Source organism: Calypte anna, chromosome 4B (assembly GCF_003957555.1).
Source record: "Calypte anna isolate BGI_N300 chromosome 4B, bCalAnn1_v1.p, whole genome shotgun sequence".
Classification (NCBI taxonomy): domain Eukaryota; kingdom Metazoa; phylum Chordata; class Aves; order Apodiformes; family Trochilidae; genus Calypte; species Calypte anna.
In genome coordinates, this window is record NC_044249.1 from 6,740,817 (window position 1) to 6,759,343 (window position 18,527).

An 18,527-nucleotide genomic window follows, 5' to 3' on the forward strand; every position below is an offset into this window, starting at 1 on the left:
TACCAAATCCATCCTGCAAAACCAAAAGCAGTGAGCACAAAATGAGCAGCCATCAGAAATGAATTTTTTCATATTAATTTCTCTGACTCCCTCCTACCCTGCAAAAGCAACTGGCTATTTGCTCAGCAGCTACTTCAGCATGTTTCTCTATTAGCATCACACATGGTTAGCCTTGCATTTTTGGTTTTGCTATTGACTGTTGAAGAGAGGAATTAACTTTCTTGTCAGAATTTAATTTCTGAAAATTGTTATTGGTACAACAACTTAATTCAACCATAAATTCATTAAAGTGGATCCACACTGTACTGTAAGTTACAGTAGAGTTTCAATGTTTTTATAATTATACTATCCCAAACCTATGCCAAATAATTTGGAAGCAGATGTTACTGCAGGTTAGTGCAATCTGCCAGTGAAGTTATTACATATGTTTTATTTATGCTTTCTGGTATTAAAAACATTTTTTTAGAACAAAACCTGCCATTCTTACTGGGATTGTTTAGTCTGTTGGTGTATTTTTAAAGTGAATTTTACACCCTAAATCCACTATTAGTATCTAATTACACGGGGCTGCCTTGTTTGACCTCAGCTTTTTGTTCTTGTTACCTCTTCCAGTAGGGTGGTCTTCAGCTGACATACCTGAAAGGCCAGACCTCCCATTGCTGCACTCATGGTTGGCTGTTTTCATGTATGGAAAAGGGTCAAGACTGTGTCTAGTTACTGGTGAAAGTAACCAGAAAAATATAAAATACTTCAGCAAATTGGCACACAGTTGAAATTAAACAGACTGTGACAAAGGGATATAGATTTTGGTAACACTTTTTGGAAACAGGATAATTTTCATTCAGGCAAATTCTTGAGTTTTGTTGTTTTTCAGTCTCACACCATTGCAGGCTTTTAACTGAAAGATAATGACTAACTTCCACAAAACAACATTGCAGCTCTATTTACCATTTCATGATGATTTCAAATTACACATGTAAATGATTTTTAAACTTCCATGGCTTTGGCAATGTTCATGTAAAGATTTATGAACAAAATATTGATTTTTTTGCACATGCTCATTTTTGTTTCCTGTTAATATTGTGTTGTTCCTTTTCAAGTCTTCCCCATGGTATAGGCCATACAAATACATCAAATACAGGAGTAAACCCTAGTGAAGTAAGCTTTCTAGGACACAAAATCAAGATGTGACACGTAGGCTATGAGCATCAGGCATAAACAAAGTCATCACAGTACTGATTTGTCATGTCTTAGGAATTAATTACTTACTTGGAAGACTCATCAATTAACAGGAAGCACCTTCCATAGATAAAGCACTGCAAAAGAACAAAATCATCATTATTCCTTGTGGTAGCCTCTTGCTGGAAATTAATAACTTCCTGCAAAACCCAGTGTTCTGCCAATGGTCATTAATATGCTGCTACAGGCTTGTGGAATTATTCTTTTATTTTAAGTAATGTTACATGATGATGAGCAATTTCGTTTCTTTTGATCTTCGTAGAAAACTACTGCATGATCAAAGTTATCACAAACATAACCATGACCCTCATTTCCTTGTCTAAAATGTGGTTTAAGGAGGAAATCCACTTCTTGGATACTGCTAGCCATAGCAAAAAATTCAAACAAAGTGGGCAGGCTGAAACATTAGATCAGAGGATAAGGATAATCCAAAGTATCTTTTGCATTGGCCTCCAATAATTAGCAATGGAAAAGTCCTATCCTAGAACAGTCCATCACATGGGATAAAAATGAGGTGTTAAACAAACTGATAAATGCTGCAACACAGAGGTTCTGAATCCCTGTTAGAGGATGTGTCAAGTGTCAAGGCACTGTTCAAGGCACAGTGTCAAGGCACTGTTCAAAGCATAGAATTCAAGGTATCACAGGAACCTTTACTTCAGTTCCTCCAAATTCTTCTTGTCAATAACTAAAGGGCCTCACATCAAAAGCACAGAATTAAATAATCCCTATATTTGTAACAAGGTACTTACAACAGTACAGTAGCACTCGGGAGCTCTTAAGACAACAAAGCAATAATCAGAAACAGAAAAGTTACAAATGAGTGTAAAGACAAAGTATGTGAGCTGCTGCAAAATCATAGAATACCACAGAATACCATAGAATAGTTCTGGTTGGGAGGGACCTAAATAATCATTCAGTTCTAGCCCTGATGCATGAGCAGGGACACCTCCAACTAGACCAGGCTGCTCAAAGCCCCATCCAACCTGGCCTTGAAGACTTCCAGAGATGAGGCATCCTTAGCCTACCTTGGCAACCTGTGCCAGTCTCACCACACTGACACTAAAGGATTTCTTCCTAATGTACACATATACTACCTGTTACCTGTAGGGTTAAGAGTATAGAAAATAGCATATTCAGTTTTGAGATGGGAGTACATGTGGGAAATCCTAAGAATTACAAACATGTAAAACCAGCAGTAGGTGAATTAGATAGAACAGCAGACAGAAAAAGAATTTCCTAAGACTGTCTTTGAAAAACAGCAATTCTTTGATGGTTATAAACTGCTATCACAAGGAAACTGCTTTCCAGGGTTAGGACCTATTGAGAAAACATAGGGAAAAAATGCAGGTACTTCTCAACTAACTAAAAGGTAGGATTAGTCAGATGTCCTGAAGGCCAGTGCAAATAGACTAAATTCATAACCTAAATTAATTTCATAAACTGTCTTTCTGACCAAAAGAGGAAAAAACATTTTTTTCTACATTCTGTTTTGTAATTTTTTGGTCTTTCTATGACTGCAAATACATACCAATATCAATTAGGAAAAAAAGGATGAATGTATAAAAAATTACTTGGTAAACAATGACACAGAACATGTGTACAGGTACAAATATCCCTGTTAATCAATAAAAGAGAAAAAAGGAGACAAAAACCATCAAAAAACGTAATAATTTTCTAGCATAATGAGAGCAGAAAAGCAGCTGAAGGGAATACTAAAATGCATATTTATTTAAGAAGTGTCTGTTGATAGGCTCATATCAGCTGTAGTTTAAACTTTACTAGATGTTCTTTGAAAATGACAGAGAGGGACAAACCAAGAAATAAGAAAATGAGGCATGGCAGGTGACAGGACAGCCATGATGTGGATTTGCGAGTCTTCTTTTAGATATTTCTGTTATGAACACTTTTATCTCTAAGTAAATTACAGATAACATTATGGAGATTCAGAGAAGCGTACTCAAACTGATGGACAATGAAAAAGATTTCTATTTCAAAGTTGAAGCAAAACCCAGAAAAACTGAGATGGCTGCCACTTGGTGCTCTGTCCCCTGTAAATTTTTAAGTGATTGCCACTGTTGACAACATTATTCCATAGGGAATGAATAATTATTGAATAATTATATTGACCAGGATGGCTCACTGGAGGCAGCAGATGATGTTCACAAAAGCAAGCAGAGCTTAAGTAAGCGCCCTTACACACAAAGTTTCCTCTTCCTCTCCTTATAACACCTTATAGATCTGGATTTCAATGTGTTTCGTGTCAACAGCCAGAATAGCTGCTTTCCCTTGGATTGAAACTTGAACTTGATTCAAACCACCTTCCTCGTCTTTCATGCCCTTCCAGAATACATAATTCCACTTATCATCCTTTCCATCACCACCTTCTGGGATTTCCGCTGTCGGAGCATATTTCCAAGCACATTCATTTCAAACACTACAGGACAATATCGAGGTCATACCTAGTTTTGACATTGTTCAGGCTCTTGACAAAAACACTGGTGATTTTATTTTTTTAGCGTGAGTCAAACGTGTTTGATGGTATGATAGCAGAACAGCTTTTATGAAAGTGCAGCCATCTTGAAGACTTCCATTACTATGGAAACAGAAACTGGGAAACACAGAGTGTTAGACAAATCTGCATCAAGCTACTCAGTTTTGGTTGGGTTATAGATGTACTCTGAAGCTACTACTGGTAACTCTGGGTAGAATGAACCTATTTTGTTGGTGAATGCTCTCACCAACCCAGGTGGGCCATATGATTTCTTTCTCTTCAGAAAGTTACTATCCCTTAAGTCATTTGAGGCAATGGAAAGCCAGAATTAATGTGTAATTATGTTTAGTTTAGCCAGAGCATGCAAAATTCTTATCTCATTTACCAACCCACACGTGGTTACTGCTCCCATAAGAGACACTAAAGAGAAATTAGAGCTTTTTGTGAATACCAGTCCAGAGAGTTTCACTTTACAGAAGTACTTCACAAAAACTCCTTTGTAACCACGATGGAAAAACCTAAGGATTTTTTTTAATCACATCACAGCTCACTGACTGTAAAAATTTTTGGTTTGTTTTGGGTTGTTATTGGTTTGCTTTTTTTCCCCCTTTTTTTTTTAGCCTTTCTACCATTGGGTATTAAGGAGTTCTCACTTTTTATCACTTTATAAGGAAAAAAACCAGCTCAGTTTATCTTTTGCTTCTTTTCTGGAGCCTGCAGGAAGCCTCAGCCATCCTAATGAAAGTCATACATAATAGAGCAGCTTTAGCCCAGTAAGCCAGTCTTTCCCAATTCATCAGTCAAAGTGTTCTGCAAGTGGCCCCCTAAATTGATAAATTCCCACAGTGCCTGTTGACCCAGCTGCCAAGTGCTCATGCAGCAGGTGTTGTTTTCATGACCACCCTGACAGTAATACAAACTGTTTAGCAGTTGCACTGACCTCTTAGCTCTTAACATTGATACAGCCTTCACCAGGGACTAGTTTTCAAACAGGCCAGAATTTCTTAAGACTAGAGGTCATGAACAAGTATACCATATAAGAATAAATTTGATATGCTGCTGAGTTTAAATCTTAAAAGCCGTGAGGTTTTTTCCACATTATTCCCGTGTAGTAAATCTGGAGACAAGTAATGAGCTTTTGGCATGTCTCCCAGGACTGAAGGTATACTTTTTAATTTTAGAAGTTGTACCTGCAGAGATGCTATATTTATTCTATGACAAGTAGTAAATTTAGTCTATGACAAGTAGTAAAACAAAATTTTTTTTTCTTGACATTTTCCCTTATAAAGGAAAAAAGACAAACAACTGATGCACAAATTCTGGTGATATACTTAAGTATCACTCAAATACCTAATATCTTGTGTGCAGTTAATTGAAGCATAACATTCTTTCCATTAATTTTGTACCACAATCAGGATTTCTATGGCTGTGTACGTTGTTCAGATTTAAACATCAGGAATTTTGTCTGGTGTTTGTTTGGTTTTTTGGTTTTGGTGGTTTGTTTTTTGCTTGGGTTTTTGTTTAGTTTCTTTTGGTTTTGTTTTTTTTTCACTTTAATGGGAAAGAAGAGAATTCTGATATTGTGTCAAAGTCATGATGGACAAATTCTTTTCTGTTCAGTACCATTGTATTACTGCTGAATTTGACCCTCCATTTGCATTGATTTAGTTATGTCTGAATTACAGGCTAGAAAGCCAGCAACTAAATCACTCTTGTGCATTTAGAGAAACTGTGAAGAGAAGTATTGAAAAAACCATGAGATCCTAAGCATTTCAGGGATGAGTTTTGATCTGTTAAAGCATATTAGACTTCCATAACAGTAGAGGCTACTTTCTTATCATAGCTACAGTAATGCAGCAAAAATTATTTTACACGTTGCAAAGTCAAAAATTCCCAGCTCACTGCACACTCCAGTGAAGGGACCCAGCAAGGGCCCCAGCCCCCAGTATAGCTTTTCCTCCATGTTCCATACATTTGGAGTTGTTACACAGTTTCATGAAAGCATGTTTTAACAAGCAAGATATAGTGTACTGTACTGTATATATGAACAGCTCTTTAAGATAACTAGAATTGTACAGACCGTATAAATACTCATTATCAGCCACATTTTTGGCTGACTTTCTGCACACCAACTAGTGCTTACTGTAAGAGTAATCAAGCTGTACCCTTTAGAGTTTTATAGATTGAGGGAGAGCAGGAAAAAATTCTCTTCAGCCCACAGTGTGGATTCATCTATTCCCCCCCTATTTTCCACGTCAAGAGACACAGTGAAGCATTAGTTATGTAAACAAAATCATAGGCCTGTCTAAGTGCTGGAAAGATCAAGTCCTGACTGTCAGTTTCAAGACTTCTGTTATCTTTCTGAGATTCAGTTCAACTTATCCAGAGCCTGAAAATTTCCACCCTCCAGAGCCTTAAGAATGCAAAGTGTAAGTATTGAGGGGCAGAGACTTTCTCTTGATACGTGTCGGTACCATAACAGCAATCAAATCCTGAGAAAGAAGCATGGCTTTTCCCACAGTACAGCTAAGGAAAACCAGTAATTCTTCTTACACACAAGAAGGATTCTGCTGCAGCTGCATTTGTATTCCTCTTCTCCTAAGGCACTCTGCCAAAGAGAATTTTTTCCATCTTTGTTTCTACTCCACCCCACCATTAATAAATGTTATCCGAGTCTGATGAGTGCAAGTTATTGATTGATGGTAGAATAGAAGGCAAGGTTAGATTCACAATTACCAAAAGCACTAGAAAACTTTAAATCATAAAACTGACCAGCCATGCTTGGCTAGATACCAAAAAGTGCAATTTCTGCCTCTTTAATTAAATACAAATAAGATAATATTTAAAAAAACAACATTTATACCAGGATTATCACAGACTAGTATTTTATATCTATTAATAAAATAAATAATTATCTTCACAAATAAAATATATCTGTGACTTATGAGGTCATTCTTTGCTAAAGATATGCCCCTGGAGCTCATTCCAAGTGGTGCTCCAGAAGCCTGAGGTTATGCTTCCTGCTAAACAGAGTACTCTACTTCTGTTTAAACAAGAAAAAGAGAAGACTCCCATTTAAAGTAACTTGAAATAAATGGGCTTTAACAGAGACAGATGAAGAAAGAATGTTGCCTCATATGTAGCTGGCTATAAAGTAAGCAACTCAAATTTAGGGTTCTGTTTCCAGAGGCAGGGATTAGAACACAGATCTTTTTACTTTAAATCTGAGCAAATATTCACTAAAAATCATACAGTTTTGTAGAACTCCTTCCAAAGCAGCATTGCCTGTGAATGTCACATGTAATTTTTAAGTGCAGGAATAGTCGTAACTAGATCATATGTAATGCACTCATTACTACAGAACTGGAATTCTTTACAGGTCAGAAAAATAATGCATTATATTTAAAAGACAGCTGTGGAAATAAGTAAGCACAAAACCTGAAAGAAAGGGTTTCAAATGTGCTGCACGAAAGGTGTCAAAACATGTTTCAAAGCCCTTAAATAATACAGAACCTGAAGTCTGCTTCTCGGAGTGCTTTTGAAATTAGAACTTGGTGTTACAATAAAGATGCATACACACATTCTTTCTGTCCTAGACACCTTTGGGGAACTGCTTCTTCTGTGTGAGTGTTTAAATAGCCACGGTAGCAATTAAGACTGAGCAGACAAAGTGCTGTGGTGGAACAAACCAGTGAGCCTGGACACTATTACTCTGCTTCTAAAGAAAATGCAAGAGTCCCTCTAATGTACCCATAACGAGCTTCATGCCAAAATGGAGGGAAAATGTAAGCCCAGTCAGCTACTAAGGGCCTTCTATACTTAGGTATACTCTTAGGTATACCTAATATATATACTTAGGTATATATATACCTATATATATACTTAGGTATACCTCTATACTCTTAGGTATGAGTACTAATAAATATTTTTACCCTATGTCAGGGTTTGGGCCCAGCCGGTACCAACCAGGGCTCCACTCCCTCAGCCCCCACCCCACTGTGGGACAGGGAGATGAAAATCCACCCAAAGGCTCCTTGATCGAGACAAGGACAGGGAGCTTTGCATTCCCCTGTTACAAAAACCTGAGAGGTTCAGCTTGGGAAGGAAAAGAATTAATTTAATGGACAAGGAGAAAGAGAAAACAGGGCCAGATCTTAATATCTTCACCCACCCCCTTTTCCCCAGGCCTCTGGCATTACCTTCTCCTCTCTTCTCCTCTCTTCTCCTCTCCTCTCTTCTCCTCTCCTCTCCTCTCCTCTCCTCTCCTCTCCTCTCCTCTCCTCTCCTCTCCTCTCCTCTCCTCTCCTCTCCTCTCCTCTCCTCTCCTCTCCTCTCCTCTCCTCTCCTCTCCTCTCCTCTCCTCTCCTCTCTTCTCCTTCTCCTTCTCCTTCTCCTTCTCCTTCTCCTTCTCCTTCTCCTTCTCCTTCTCCTTCTCCTTCTCCTTCTCCTTCTCCTTCTCCTTCTCCTTCTCCTTCTCCTTCTCCTTCTCCTTCTCCTTCTCCTTCTCCTTCTCCTTCTCCTTCTCCTTCTCCTTCTCCTTCTCCTTCTCCTTCTCCTTCTCCTTCTCCTCTCCTTCTTCTCCTTCTCCTCCTCTCCAGGTCTCTTTTTCTATATTTTTTGTCATTTCCTTTTCCCTTTCTTGAACATGTCAGTGGCAGAGGCACATCCAGCTTCCCAGATCTGCTCGGCCTTGAGGGACTGGAACCGGGGGAGCTTCAGCAGCTTCTCACAGGAGCCACCCCTGTAACCCCCCTGCTTCCCGAACACCACTGCCCTGAACCAGGACACCTATTTCATATTACTCTGAATGGTCCCATTGTGCATGGAAATAGCTTTTTAAAATCCTGCTAGAACATGAGCTTCATAGATATCTTAGAAGCCATGAGCTCTACTAGTTAATTTTATTTTCTTTAGCTTATTTTGCCCTTGATATTTATTCTGATATTTACATGGGAGATCAACAAGAATGCCTTATGTTCCTCCTCTCTTCTTCTGCCACTGTTTCCTGTACCTCCATCATACCCCTTCTTTCTCAAACTCCAATGACTATCCTTTTCTTCACATGGAAGCATCAATTCAAGATTCTAATATTTGACAGGGTAATCAGTGTAAAAGTTGCTGGTCCAGCTCTTTGCATAAAACTGGTTTTTTAGTGCCGGTATCAGTCTAATGAACAATGTTATTTTTTACTAATTCTTTCTCGTACAATTTTGTTTTGCTTTCTTTGGATTTAAGATGGACATTTAGCCAAAGTTTCTCTGAGCTCTCTACAAAACTACTAGAATCTTTGTCCTGAAAAAAATCAAGCTTAGGAATGTATGGCAGTAGTTCAAATTATTCCTTGAAAATGAATAATTTTGTACTGTCACTAACTTAATTTGCCATTATGCTTCCACTCAATTACTTGTTTAGATCTCTTGGGAGATCCTGGTATTATTTCCTCAACTTATTGTACTTCTACTGGGAACTTGTAGCACTACATTCTTTGTTAACAATGTTAATGGTTTGCTTTTGTAAATAAAAAAAGCTACTGGACAACCAAAATATTTTGTAGAGGCTGACAGAAAAAGATTGCATTATGTAAGATTTGGCATCGAGTTTTCCAATAAAAAAACTGTCAGAAATATTTTAAGTCAGCTGAACTAGGATTTTCTTCATGCATATATTTCACAGAATCACCCAAAGAATGGCTGAGGTGGGATCTCTGGAGGGCACCTGCTCCAGCCCTCTGCTCAAGGGTGGGCACTTACAGACTGCTGCCCAGGATCATATCCAGGCAGATTCTCCATATGTCCAAAGATGGAGACTCCAGACCCTCTCTGGGAAAACTGTGCTTAGTCACCTTCATAGTGAAAAAGTCTTTCCTGGTGCTTAAATAAGCACCTGGAATGCATAATCCAAATATGATTTCATGAAACTATAGAAATAAAAGATCTGCAATTTCAAACTGAGTTCATAGACAGAGGTAATAGTCTTGAAAAATTATTATGCATGTCATGATACATGACACAAAACTTGCTGTTCAGATCACTCTTCCCATCATACAACTGGAAATATAAATCACCTACAAAAGCAAAAAGATCCCATCCAGTTCTGGACTGAATTATATGACTATCTGTGCTCTCTAGAGAAATAAGCCACCCAATCAGTAGAATTTAGCCCATCTAATAATGGTATTATCTAGAGATAGTGATAGGCTCTTTAGTAAGTTGGTTTTGCTAGGTTCAAGCTTCAAGAACTGTCAGTGGCTATAATTTAATCTTCTAGAAGATCTCTGAAGGCTGTTATATAAAAGAATAGCAAATCACACTGTTATATATCCTTTCTACGTTTACCTGTTTCTGAGAAAAAAAGACCAATCCCCTTACAACACAGATTTCTCCCACTGATAACACCATGAAAGAGAATCAGGCCTTTAATAATAATAAAAACAAAACAAAACCAAAGTTTTTCTCCTTGACCCTGACTATCTGCTTGGTTCACATGTATTTATTCAGGCCTTTAATCCCTGAAGAATGCAAAAGAACAGCTCAACCTGCACAGATACTGACATCTGAATGCTCAAGGCACTGTCGGAATGGGCACTGCACTCCCACAGGAAAATGCTGCTGTAACCAAGGCTGGGAAGGAGAGTTCTGCAGAACTGGTTTGTATACAGATTCATAGCAACAACTGCAAAAACCAGTGACATGTCATAATCTGCTTTTAGTTATTTGCTGAGAGAAATTTTCAATAGATGTCATTGACCATCAGTTCTAGGACAACACTAAAGAAATACTGATCTCACGAATTGTAGGGCAAAATTACAGCTCTCTGATAGATAATCTGATAGATTCAATCCCACAGAGCACTTAACAGGGATGTGCTTGGTTGGGCCTCACACTGTTATAATTTAAATAAGAAAAATTACCTTACAAGGCATCACTTTTCTCCGAGAGCTATTAAGAAACTCCTGAATAAAATCAAGAAACATGTTCTTATATAGTGTACTATAAATATCTGAAAATCAGTAGTATAGCTTTATTTTAAGAGAGAACATTAAACAACAAAAAGAAAGAACATACATATCACAGTGCTATGAATATGGCCCTGAAAAAAAATACTTCTACAACTAAAGTTATTGATCATTAATTTTGCTAACACAAAATAGCTTTTTTTTTTGTAAAACTTAAGCAAGATGATTAACCTAGAACTCTACAGGTAAGTTTTCAGAGATTTATTAAAGAGTGAGAGAAACTGAACTGATAAAAGCTGTCAATAAAATACTCTGGGTTTTTGTTTGTTTGTTGTTGTTTTTGTTTGGTTGGGGTTTTTTTCTAAAGGGAATTAATTTTTTTTCCAAGTGAAGTAATTCAAGAGCCAAAGGAGTGCATCTTTGTGGCAAATTGTAGTCTGTTCTGCTAAGGGAAGTGTGTAGTGCAGAACTCTGCACACACAAAGGGGTTCACTACTTGTTAGCTTGTGGATGGCCAGGTGCTAAAATGTCTCTCCAACTTCAGGACTTTTTTGGGTTGCCAATATAAGAAATGAGATGAGACAGATCAGCACTGCTTAAAGATCTAAGTGTGCTGCATGCCTTGTCCTCAAATGAGAAGGCATTTGGAGCCTAAGCCTTTTGAGATGGGTGTTCTATGCAATCCAAAATCAAGCATGAATATGGGAATGGGACATTTTCAGGAATTTGCTATTTGAGTTTCAGTCAGTCCTGGGTAACATCCTGTCAGACACAGAAAATTATTTCCTCTCCCTAATATTCTAGAACTTTGAAAAATATGCTTTCTAAGCTTCTAATATTTAAGCCTTTCTATTTTGCTTTTGATTCACGTGCTTTATAAGTTTAGTGAAGCTCTTAATGAACATGTTCTGTATCATTTTGGTTTGTGATGCTTGAAACAAATTAGAAAATCACTCTTTTTTTACCCACAGCAAAATGTGACCCAGCCTGTCGACATGGAGGTGTCTGTGTAAGGCCTAATAAATGCTTATGTAAAAAAGGCTATCTTGGCCCCCAGTGTGAACAAGTGGATAGAAACATCCGAAGAGTGACAAGGGCAGGTATTCTTGATCAGATCCTAGACATGACATCCTATTTGCTGGATCTAACCAGCTATATTGTATAGTTTCTGGGACTATTTGGAAGCTACACTTTCAACGGGCATTTGTTTTGAACCCTGTCATTTTTAGAAGACTGTTATCCTGCAACAAATACCAGTGATTTGATTTGCTTTATTAATTTAAGTACAAAATCCATAAATGTCCAGACAAATTCTCTCTATGTGTGTAAATATTTCTGTCTGTCTCCACAGACGTAGAGATACCCCATACGTGCACACATACCCTCGCACGCACTTATCACAAACATGGTTTTACAGCTAGTGGAATTTTTTTTTTCTATTTATTTCTTCATGAGAAATAGTTTACAAAGCAATTCCACTGTAAAACACATTTTCGTCAAAGGACTTTTCTGATGTCTTAATGGATTCTTTGACACCCCAGAAATCTCCTGCCTGTACCTATCTGATCATAGCAACAAGAGAGCAGATTTTAAACATGGCTGAATAAACTGCTGGACTTTATAAAATCCAGTTGTAACAGATCCTAAGGTGAATTGAACTACATCATGAGACAATATTTGACAACTCCTTAATGCATTCCTATCTAGGCAATTCATTGTAAGACTGTAACCTTCACCTTTGTCAATGTAACTCTATTACAGAATGTTAAGCATTTCTTTATCTAGCATAGATGCAAAAATCTGGTTATCGCAGCTTAATATCAAGATTGTTTCAAGTGTTTAATAATTAAATTATATTCACATATTTCAAAACCAGTCATCCTAGAAGGTCTGCTTTTTATCATATATTTTATTTAACAATGGGCACTGGGTTCATGTTACATATTTATATTATTTTATTTTTATAATATAGACATCACCTAGATGAGACAGCTTTACCATGTCCTGTAAAATACTAGTTACATTTTTCACCATCTTTATTGGAAAGACGGAGAAAGAGAGAGCAAACACACTCTTTAATGTGTTGTGGATCTAATCTAGAAATGTATCCTTGTGTCAGCTTGTATTAATTTACAATGGATGAAAAAACACAACTGCCAACCAATCATAATAAAATTCCAGCGTATGTTAAAAGTGTTCATAAAGTGATTTTCACTGTAACAGGGCGGGCCAGATAAGACACAAGTAGACTGCTGCTGATTTCACACTGAACAGAACCTCCCTGGACGAGAGCTCACGTGAGCACGTGTTGGCTGTACAAGATGTCACTTGTACAAAACATAAAAAGATTCTCACCAAAGGTGGTTCTAAACGTCAATGTTCCTTGAAGAGCTAACATAAGATTGAGTCTTATGTAAATGTATCAATAAATATGGTGTACATGCTATAGTCAGGTTCTCTAAAGTATTAATAGTCTAATTAGATACATCTTCAGAACTGATGCCCCCTTATCTCTAGGGTGTTACTGGCAGTTTCTTTGCTTACTACCTACTGACTATCGGATTTTCTTTGCACTACCTGGCTTTTATAAAATCTTGGCTATGAAAAGAAAGAAGAACAGCCACAGTGTGCACATCCTATGGTTCTTAGAAGCAGCTGCTCATGCTTCAATGTTTTACAACACTTTTTGGCAATAAGATCTAAAAGACTTTGGCTATATTACTCTCCAGTAGCAAAATCACCTCTCCAGGGCAGTGACACGCAACAGATTTTCCTTTCTATAAAGTTGTCAGTCTTGAGTTAGTAAGTATTAAATCTGAAAGTACAACATGGCTGATACTTCCATTTCTCTGTCTTACGCATTCCAGCTCAGAGGGGATAGAAAATGACATTTGCCTTCCATATATGTTTGCCTGTCTTCTGACTGACCTCACGCCAAATGGAAATTGGTTGAGAAGCCTTGGTTAAGTGCTCGGTGAACAATGCTCTGCATTAAAAAGTGCATGCATAATTTTGCACAAAGTAGATTCAAGTGCCAGTCCATTGAAAGACGTCTCAGGATTAAATGAGCATGAAGACCAAATTGCCCTCTCACCCCAGAAAAGGGTGGTCCCTTCTGGTCACACGAACACTCCATTGGCTCAGCAGTGTGACCAATCTGAAAATGAACCCTACGGTAGCATCTGTAGGTTAATAGCAGCTCTTTGTCTCTGCTGCTTTCTGCCTTTCGTCTTTTCCCTGAATTCCATCACAAAAAGTTTTACAATTAAAAAAATGTCCTGACAACCAGTTTTGTAAATTGACCTTAGCATCTAATCTTCCCTTATTCAACATGGGTGACAAAAATGTGAACTTCTCATGAATGAGCCAGCTGGCTAAATCTGTCACATAGCACAGTTTTATTACACTCTTCATAACTGGCAAAGCAAGAAAAGTCGATGAAGTATTTTAGCAGCATTTAAATATCTGACAGAGATAACGTCTTTAACACTTTCTTTAATTATATATATTTTAAAGCAAAACCAACTTTAACTCCACTGTGATGCATTATTTTCAACAACCAGCTGGGGAGATGTGATAGTTTTTTTTTCCTCACTGACTAAAAAGACTTTAAATATACCAAGGATGGTATATAAACTGAAGATCCCCAGTATATGCCAAGGATATGTAGAGAAGGGATAGGAATGATCTTAAAGTTTTGTTCTTTATAATAAAGACAATTTAGTTTACTAGTGAAATCAGAAAATAAAACTCCAGTAAAAGCTGCATGAATAATTGAATACAGGTCTCATTCAACTCTATGGTAAAAAACTCGTATCAGCTGTGCTTTCAAAATTTAAACAAAAGAATTTATTTTATTTTTAAAAAATAGTTTTTTAGTCATTCCACCAAAACTAAGAAGTGATCTCAGTAAAAATTAGAGGCAGAGGGGAGATTGCTTGTGGGAGTTTTGCTGCATTTTAAAATAATCTTTTATGTCATGTGAAGGAGCAAGCATCTGCATTAAGCCCACATGGGTACACAGGAAATCCCAGTGGAAAAACTATTCTCAAAAAAAAAAAAAAAGGAAGGAAAAAAAAAAAAGAAAAAAAAGAAAAAAGAAAGACACAGAAAGTCCTAGCTTCTTATTTATCAAAAGAAATTACACTGTTTAAAAGAGTGAGTAAACCCCAGGCCTAGCCACCCAAGATGCTAATATAAAAAGGGCAACTGCAGTAATTGCCCTGAGAATTGGCATACAAAAAAAAAAAAAAGAGTCTGTAGAAAGCCTGTAGCCAGTTAGGTCATTCTGCAGCCATTCTCACACAACCTCCAAGAGTGTCCCAGAATAAAACTGAGCTTATAAATGAAACTAGATAAATGAGGCAATTAGATAAGGGCCTCCAGATGGGATTTTATGTGTGTGTTCAAGTTGTCTGTCTCTGTCTCTCACTCTCCTCATCTTTTATTCCTTTCATTTCTTCCTTTATTCAGAGATGCTGCCTCTCTGTTCCAAACACGTTGTACATTTCAAGCACTCTTTGAGGCTTTCTACTGATAAAAGAGAACAAACATACCTGTTGCAAGAAACATATCTCTGTTCCTGTTGTCTGCTAATTTTCAACTCTCATGTTATTAGTTTGGAACAGAAAACCTTAATCTTTCTCTTTTTAAATGCCACTGAGCATGAGAAAGGTGTATTATTGGAATAAAAGGAGAAATGTCTTTACTCCATAGATAAGCAGGGACACAAAAAGATTTTATGTAAAACCAGCTCCAAATTGTTTAACTCAATTTCAGAAAAACAGTAAACTAATTTTCCCAATGCATCCAATAAGAAATGCTAACTCAAACCCTCCCCCTCAAGAAAATAAAGTTCTTCTGTCAACATTCAGGGCTTCAGATGCAAACTATTCTCATCTTTAAATTTTCACAGGTTATTCGATTTCATGCAAACAAAGTATAATTTAGGTATAGATAAGAATATAAATTCTATATGGCCAACATGACACCTCTCTCTATCTCCTCTCACTCATTCCTCTCACATTTTGGCTTTGCATCTCCTTCCCTTCTAGAGTCACAGCCATGTGCATCAAAGAGGCTTCCCAGCAGGCTGAGGTTTTTCTCTTTTGATCATTCCACAGAAATGTATTATTTCTTAGTGGTTTCTAATGCTGGACATTTACAGTTTAGGAGTACCAGCTGCAAGCAGCTCAGCCTCGAGCTGTGAGGCTCAGTGACAGGGAGACTGGAAAAAGCCCTTGGTCACTATTGAGTTGCTAAGCTTAGCAGAAAGTTTCCAATTTCAGTTCAATAATCAGATGCATCAATGAAAAAGCAGAAGAATATTGCCAGGATGATGACATATTGTTTTTCAGCATACACTTTCATGAAGCTGGGGCTAGAAATGAGAACCATTTCATGTACAAATATGTAACATGGAGATTATGAAAACACAAACAAGTAATTTTGCACAGGTGTAAAATCCCATTAAGGTGAGAATAAATATTTGTGCATGTAATTCTACTTGTATTCATGAAATAGGTATTTATAAGATTTGGCCTACATGGAAATATCAACTCTGAGGACATTCTGCTCTGCTTATTTTTTCTCAATTATGTAAACCCTCTAAAAGACATTCAAGCATTTTAATTTACTATCCTTTAGCTTAACTAAATGTTTCTTAATGAAGAATTAGACCATTTTGATCTTTGTTCAACTTAAAGGTGATCTTCATCTCAGAAAAAACAGAAAGTAGTCATGAAGTTAATACAAACAATTTTTTTCCATTTTGCAGTGTTTGAAGTTCACCAATATGCAGGGTTTTTCTGTCATTTAAAAATTTGACTAAAAAAACTTGTCCAAAAGGCAACCAACCCTTTAAATTTATTCTAATCCAAATTCGCAAAGTATGTAAAAAATAACTCTGGTACAAAAAAAAAATCAATCAGCATTTCCATAAGTAGTTCCAGGACAAAATGTTGTAAAAACACTGAAAAAAATAAGCCCATTTTACTAAAATGTTTGTTTTTTCAGCAACAGAGTGACTCAGTGGTATATGACGTGTGCTTTTCAGGATATAGGTATGAAACAGCACAAGCCACCTGAAAGCTTAGCCCAGGATTACTTTAATCTTTGAGGGTCTGACTCCGTGTCCATTGATGTCAACTGAAAACCTCCTATTGACTTCATTAGTTATAGGATTAAGTCTTTACAAGATATCCACTTAGCTGGCAGAAGATCTTAACTTCAGACATCAGTGCACACAACCTCTCTGTGTCTGCATCTGCAGTCATTAGACACAGGAAGATTTTCTGGATTGTAGATTCAGCCCTGCATAAAGCTGAGCATATCCAATCCTCTTGGGTTGCCTTAGAGTTTACATAAGGAGCCTAATAATGTGCTAGACTTCTTGATACTTTTCCAAAAATGTTGAGCAATTAATTCACATTTTTTCTCTTTCATACCTATAACTGCTTATTTCAAATAGGTAAGCATGGGCCTCTAAGACAGGAAGTAATTAAAATACCAGCATGTATTATATTCATAAATATCAAAACAAAATACTGTTTCATTTTATGAACTAGCCAGAGTAAGGGCACAAAGTTGCTCCCACAGATGCTCACAGACATTTGCTGAAGAGTCTGGAGTCCAGTATTACAAAGACTGAACTCAGCAGCACTGGGCACATTTTCCTACCTTTCTTCCTTCATTTAAGAGATGGTGTAATATTTCAGCCAGGACTTTCTCCTAACCCAAAACAGTGCCCTCCTTACTAATAAGATGAGTAAGAGTTGTGTCAAAGTGATCAGACTCCCCAGGACAGAAATGAGAGAGCAATGGGAGGCTGGGACACCAGCAGCTCTTCTGCAGACATGAGCTGGGCAAAGAAAGGGCTTCCCTTTGCACTCACTGATTTCAGCTAGGGCTCTGCATATAAAATTTATCATGCTATACAATGCACAACATCCAAACAGTCTTAGCACAGCAATTAATTCTGCATAGATTTACAATGGCCAGGCTGACCAATCAGACAGCACTGCTGAAGACTTACCTGGGAAAAGAGAAATATTCCTATTTTATAGCACTGTATAAGTGGTTCAACTGCCACATCAGCTGTTTTCCTTCAGTTTACTCATGAGTTATTAATTATTACTAATTTGGTCTACATATTAGCAAAGGATTATCATGTTGTTCCATAACCCAAAGAAAACTCCCAGAGGCTTCCCTAGGAAATGTTTCATGTTACACCATAGAGTTGGATTTGCCAGCCATGTGATACACACCTGCCTACCAGAGCTCTCAGTACTGAAAATGAAAATTCTAGGGACCATTTCATGCTATAGGAGTTCACAAAAGATAATATCCTGTGTCATGTACATCATTTAAGGTTTGTCTATACCTATTGGCTACTGTACACACACACTGGCTCCCACAATCAAAAATGTTGGAAACTATTGCTATGAATGTGCAAGACCAGCAAGCTGCATTATTGGAGAGGAGTTTTATTTCTGCTGATAAAAACCAACTTTCTGTTATAAGTGATCAACAGGGTTCCATGTATCATGTAGTTAAGTTCATTTTACAGTCTATGAGATTTTCCCATTTATTTTCATTTTGCAATGAGAACGGGAGTGAAAAAACAAATTAAATGAAAAATAGTTTAAATTCCCAGGAAATTTCACAAAGAAGGTGCCAGCTAATGCACGTGAATATACACAGTGGCTGTGTTCAGAATATACTTGGGTGGGAAGAAGGCAGAGACAGGTGGCTGTTTTGGAGATTTTTAACATAGGATGCATTTTGCTGTAGGACAAAAGGGTGGTTTGCATCACAAGGCAGTAACAAACAAACCCCATC

At 37.3% G+C, this 18,527-nt stretch overlaps 1 protein-coding gene across 1 annotated transcript in view; it reads left to right on the plus strand.

Moving 5' to 3' along the window:
• Positions 1–14,509, plus strand: part of HHIP (hedgehog interacting protein) — a 72,716-nt gene extending 58,207 nt beyond the window's left edge. Inside the window, exons 12-13 of the mRNA XM_030450781.1 lie at positions 10,231–10,379; positions 11,660–14,509. Of these exons, the coding sequence (XP_030306641.1) occupies positions 10,231–10,379; positions 11,660–11,853 (343 nt within the window). The 3' untranslated portion in view covers positions 11,854–14,509. The remainder of the gene's footprint in view (positions 1–10,230; positions 10,380–11,659) is intronic.
• Positions 14,510–18,527: the final 4,018 nt, after the last annotated feature.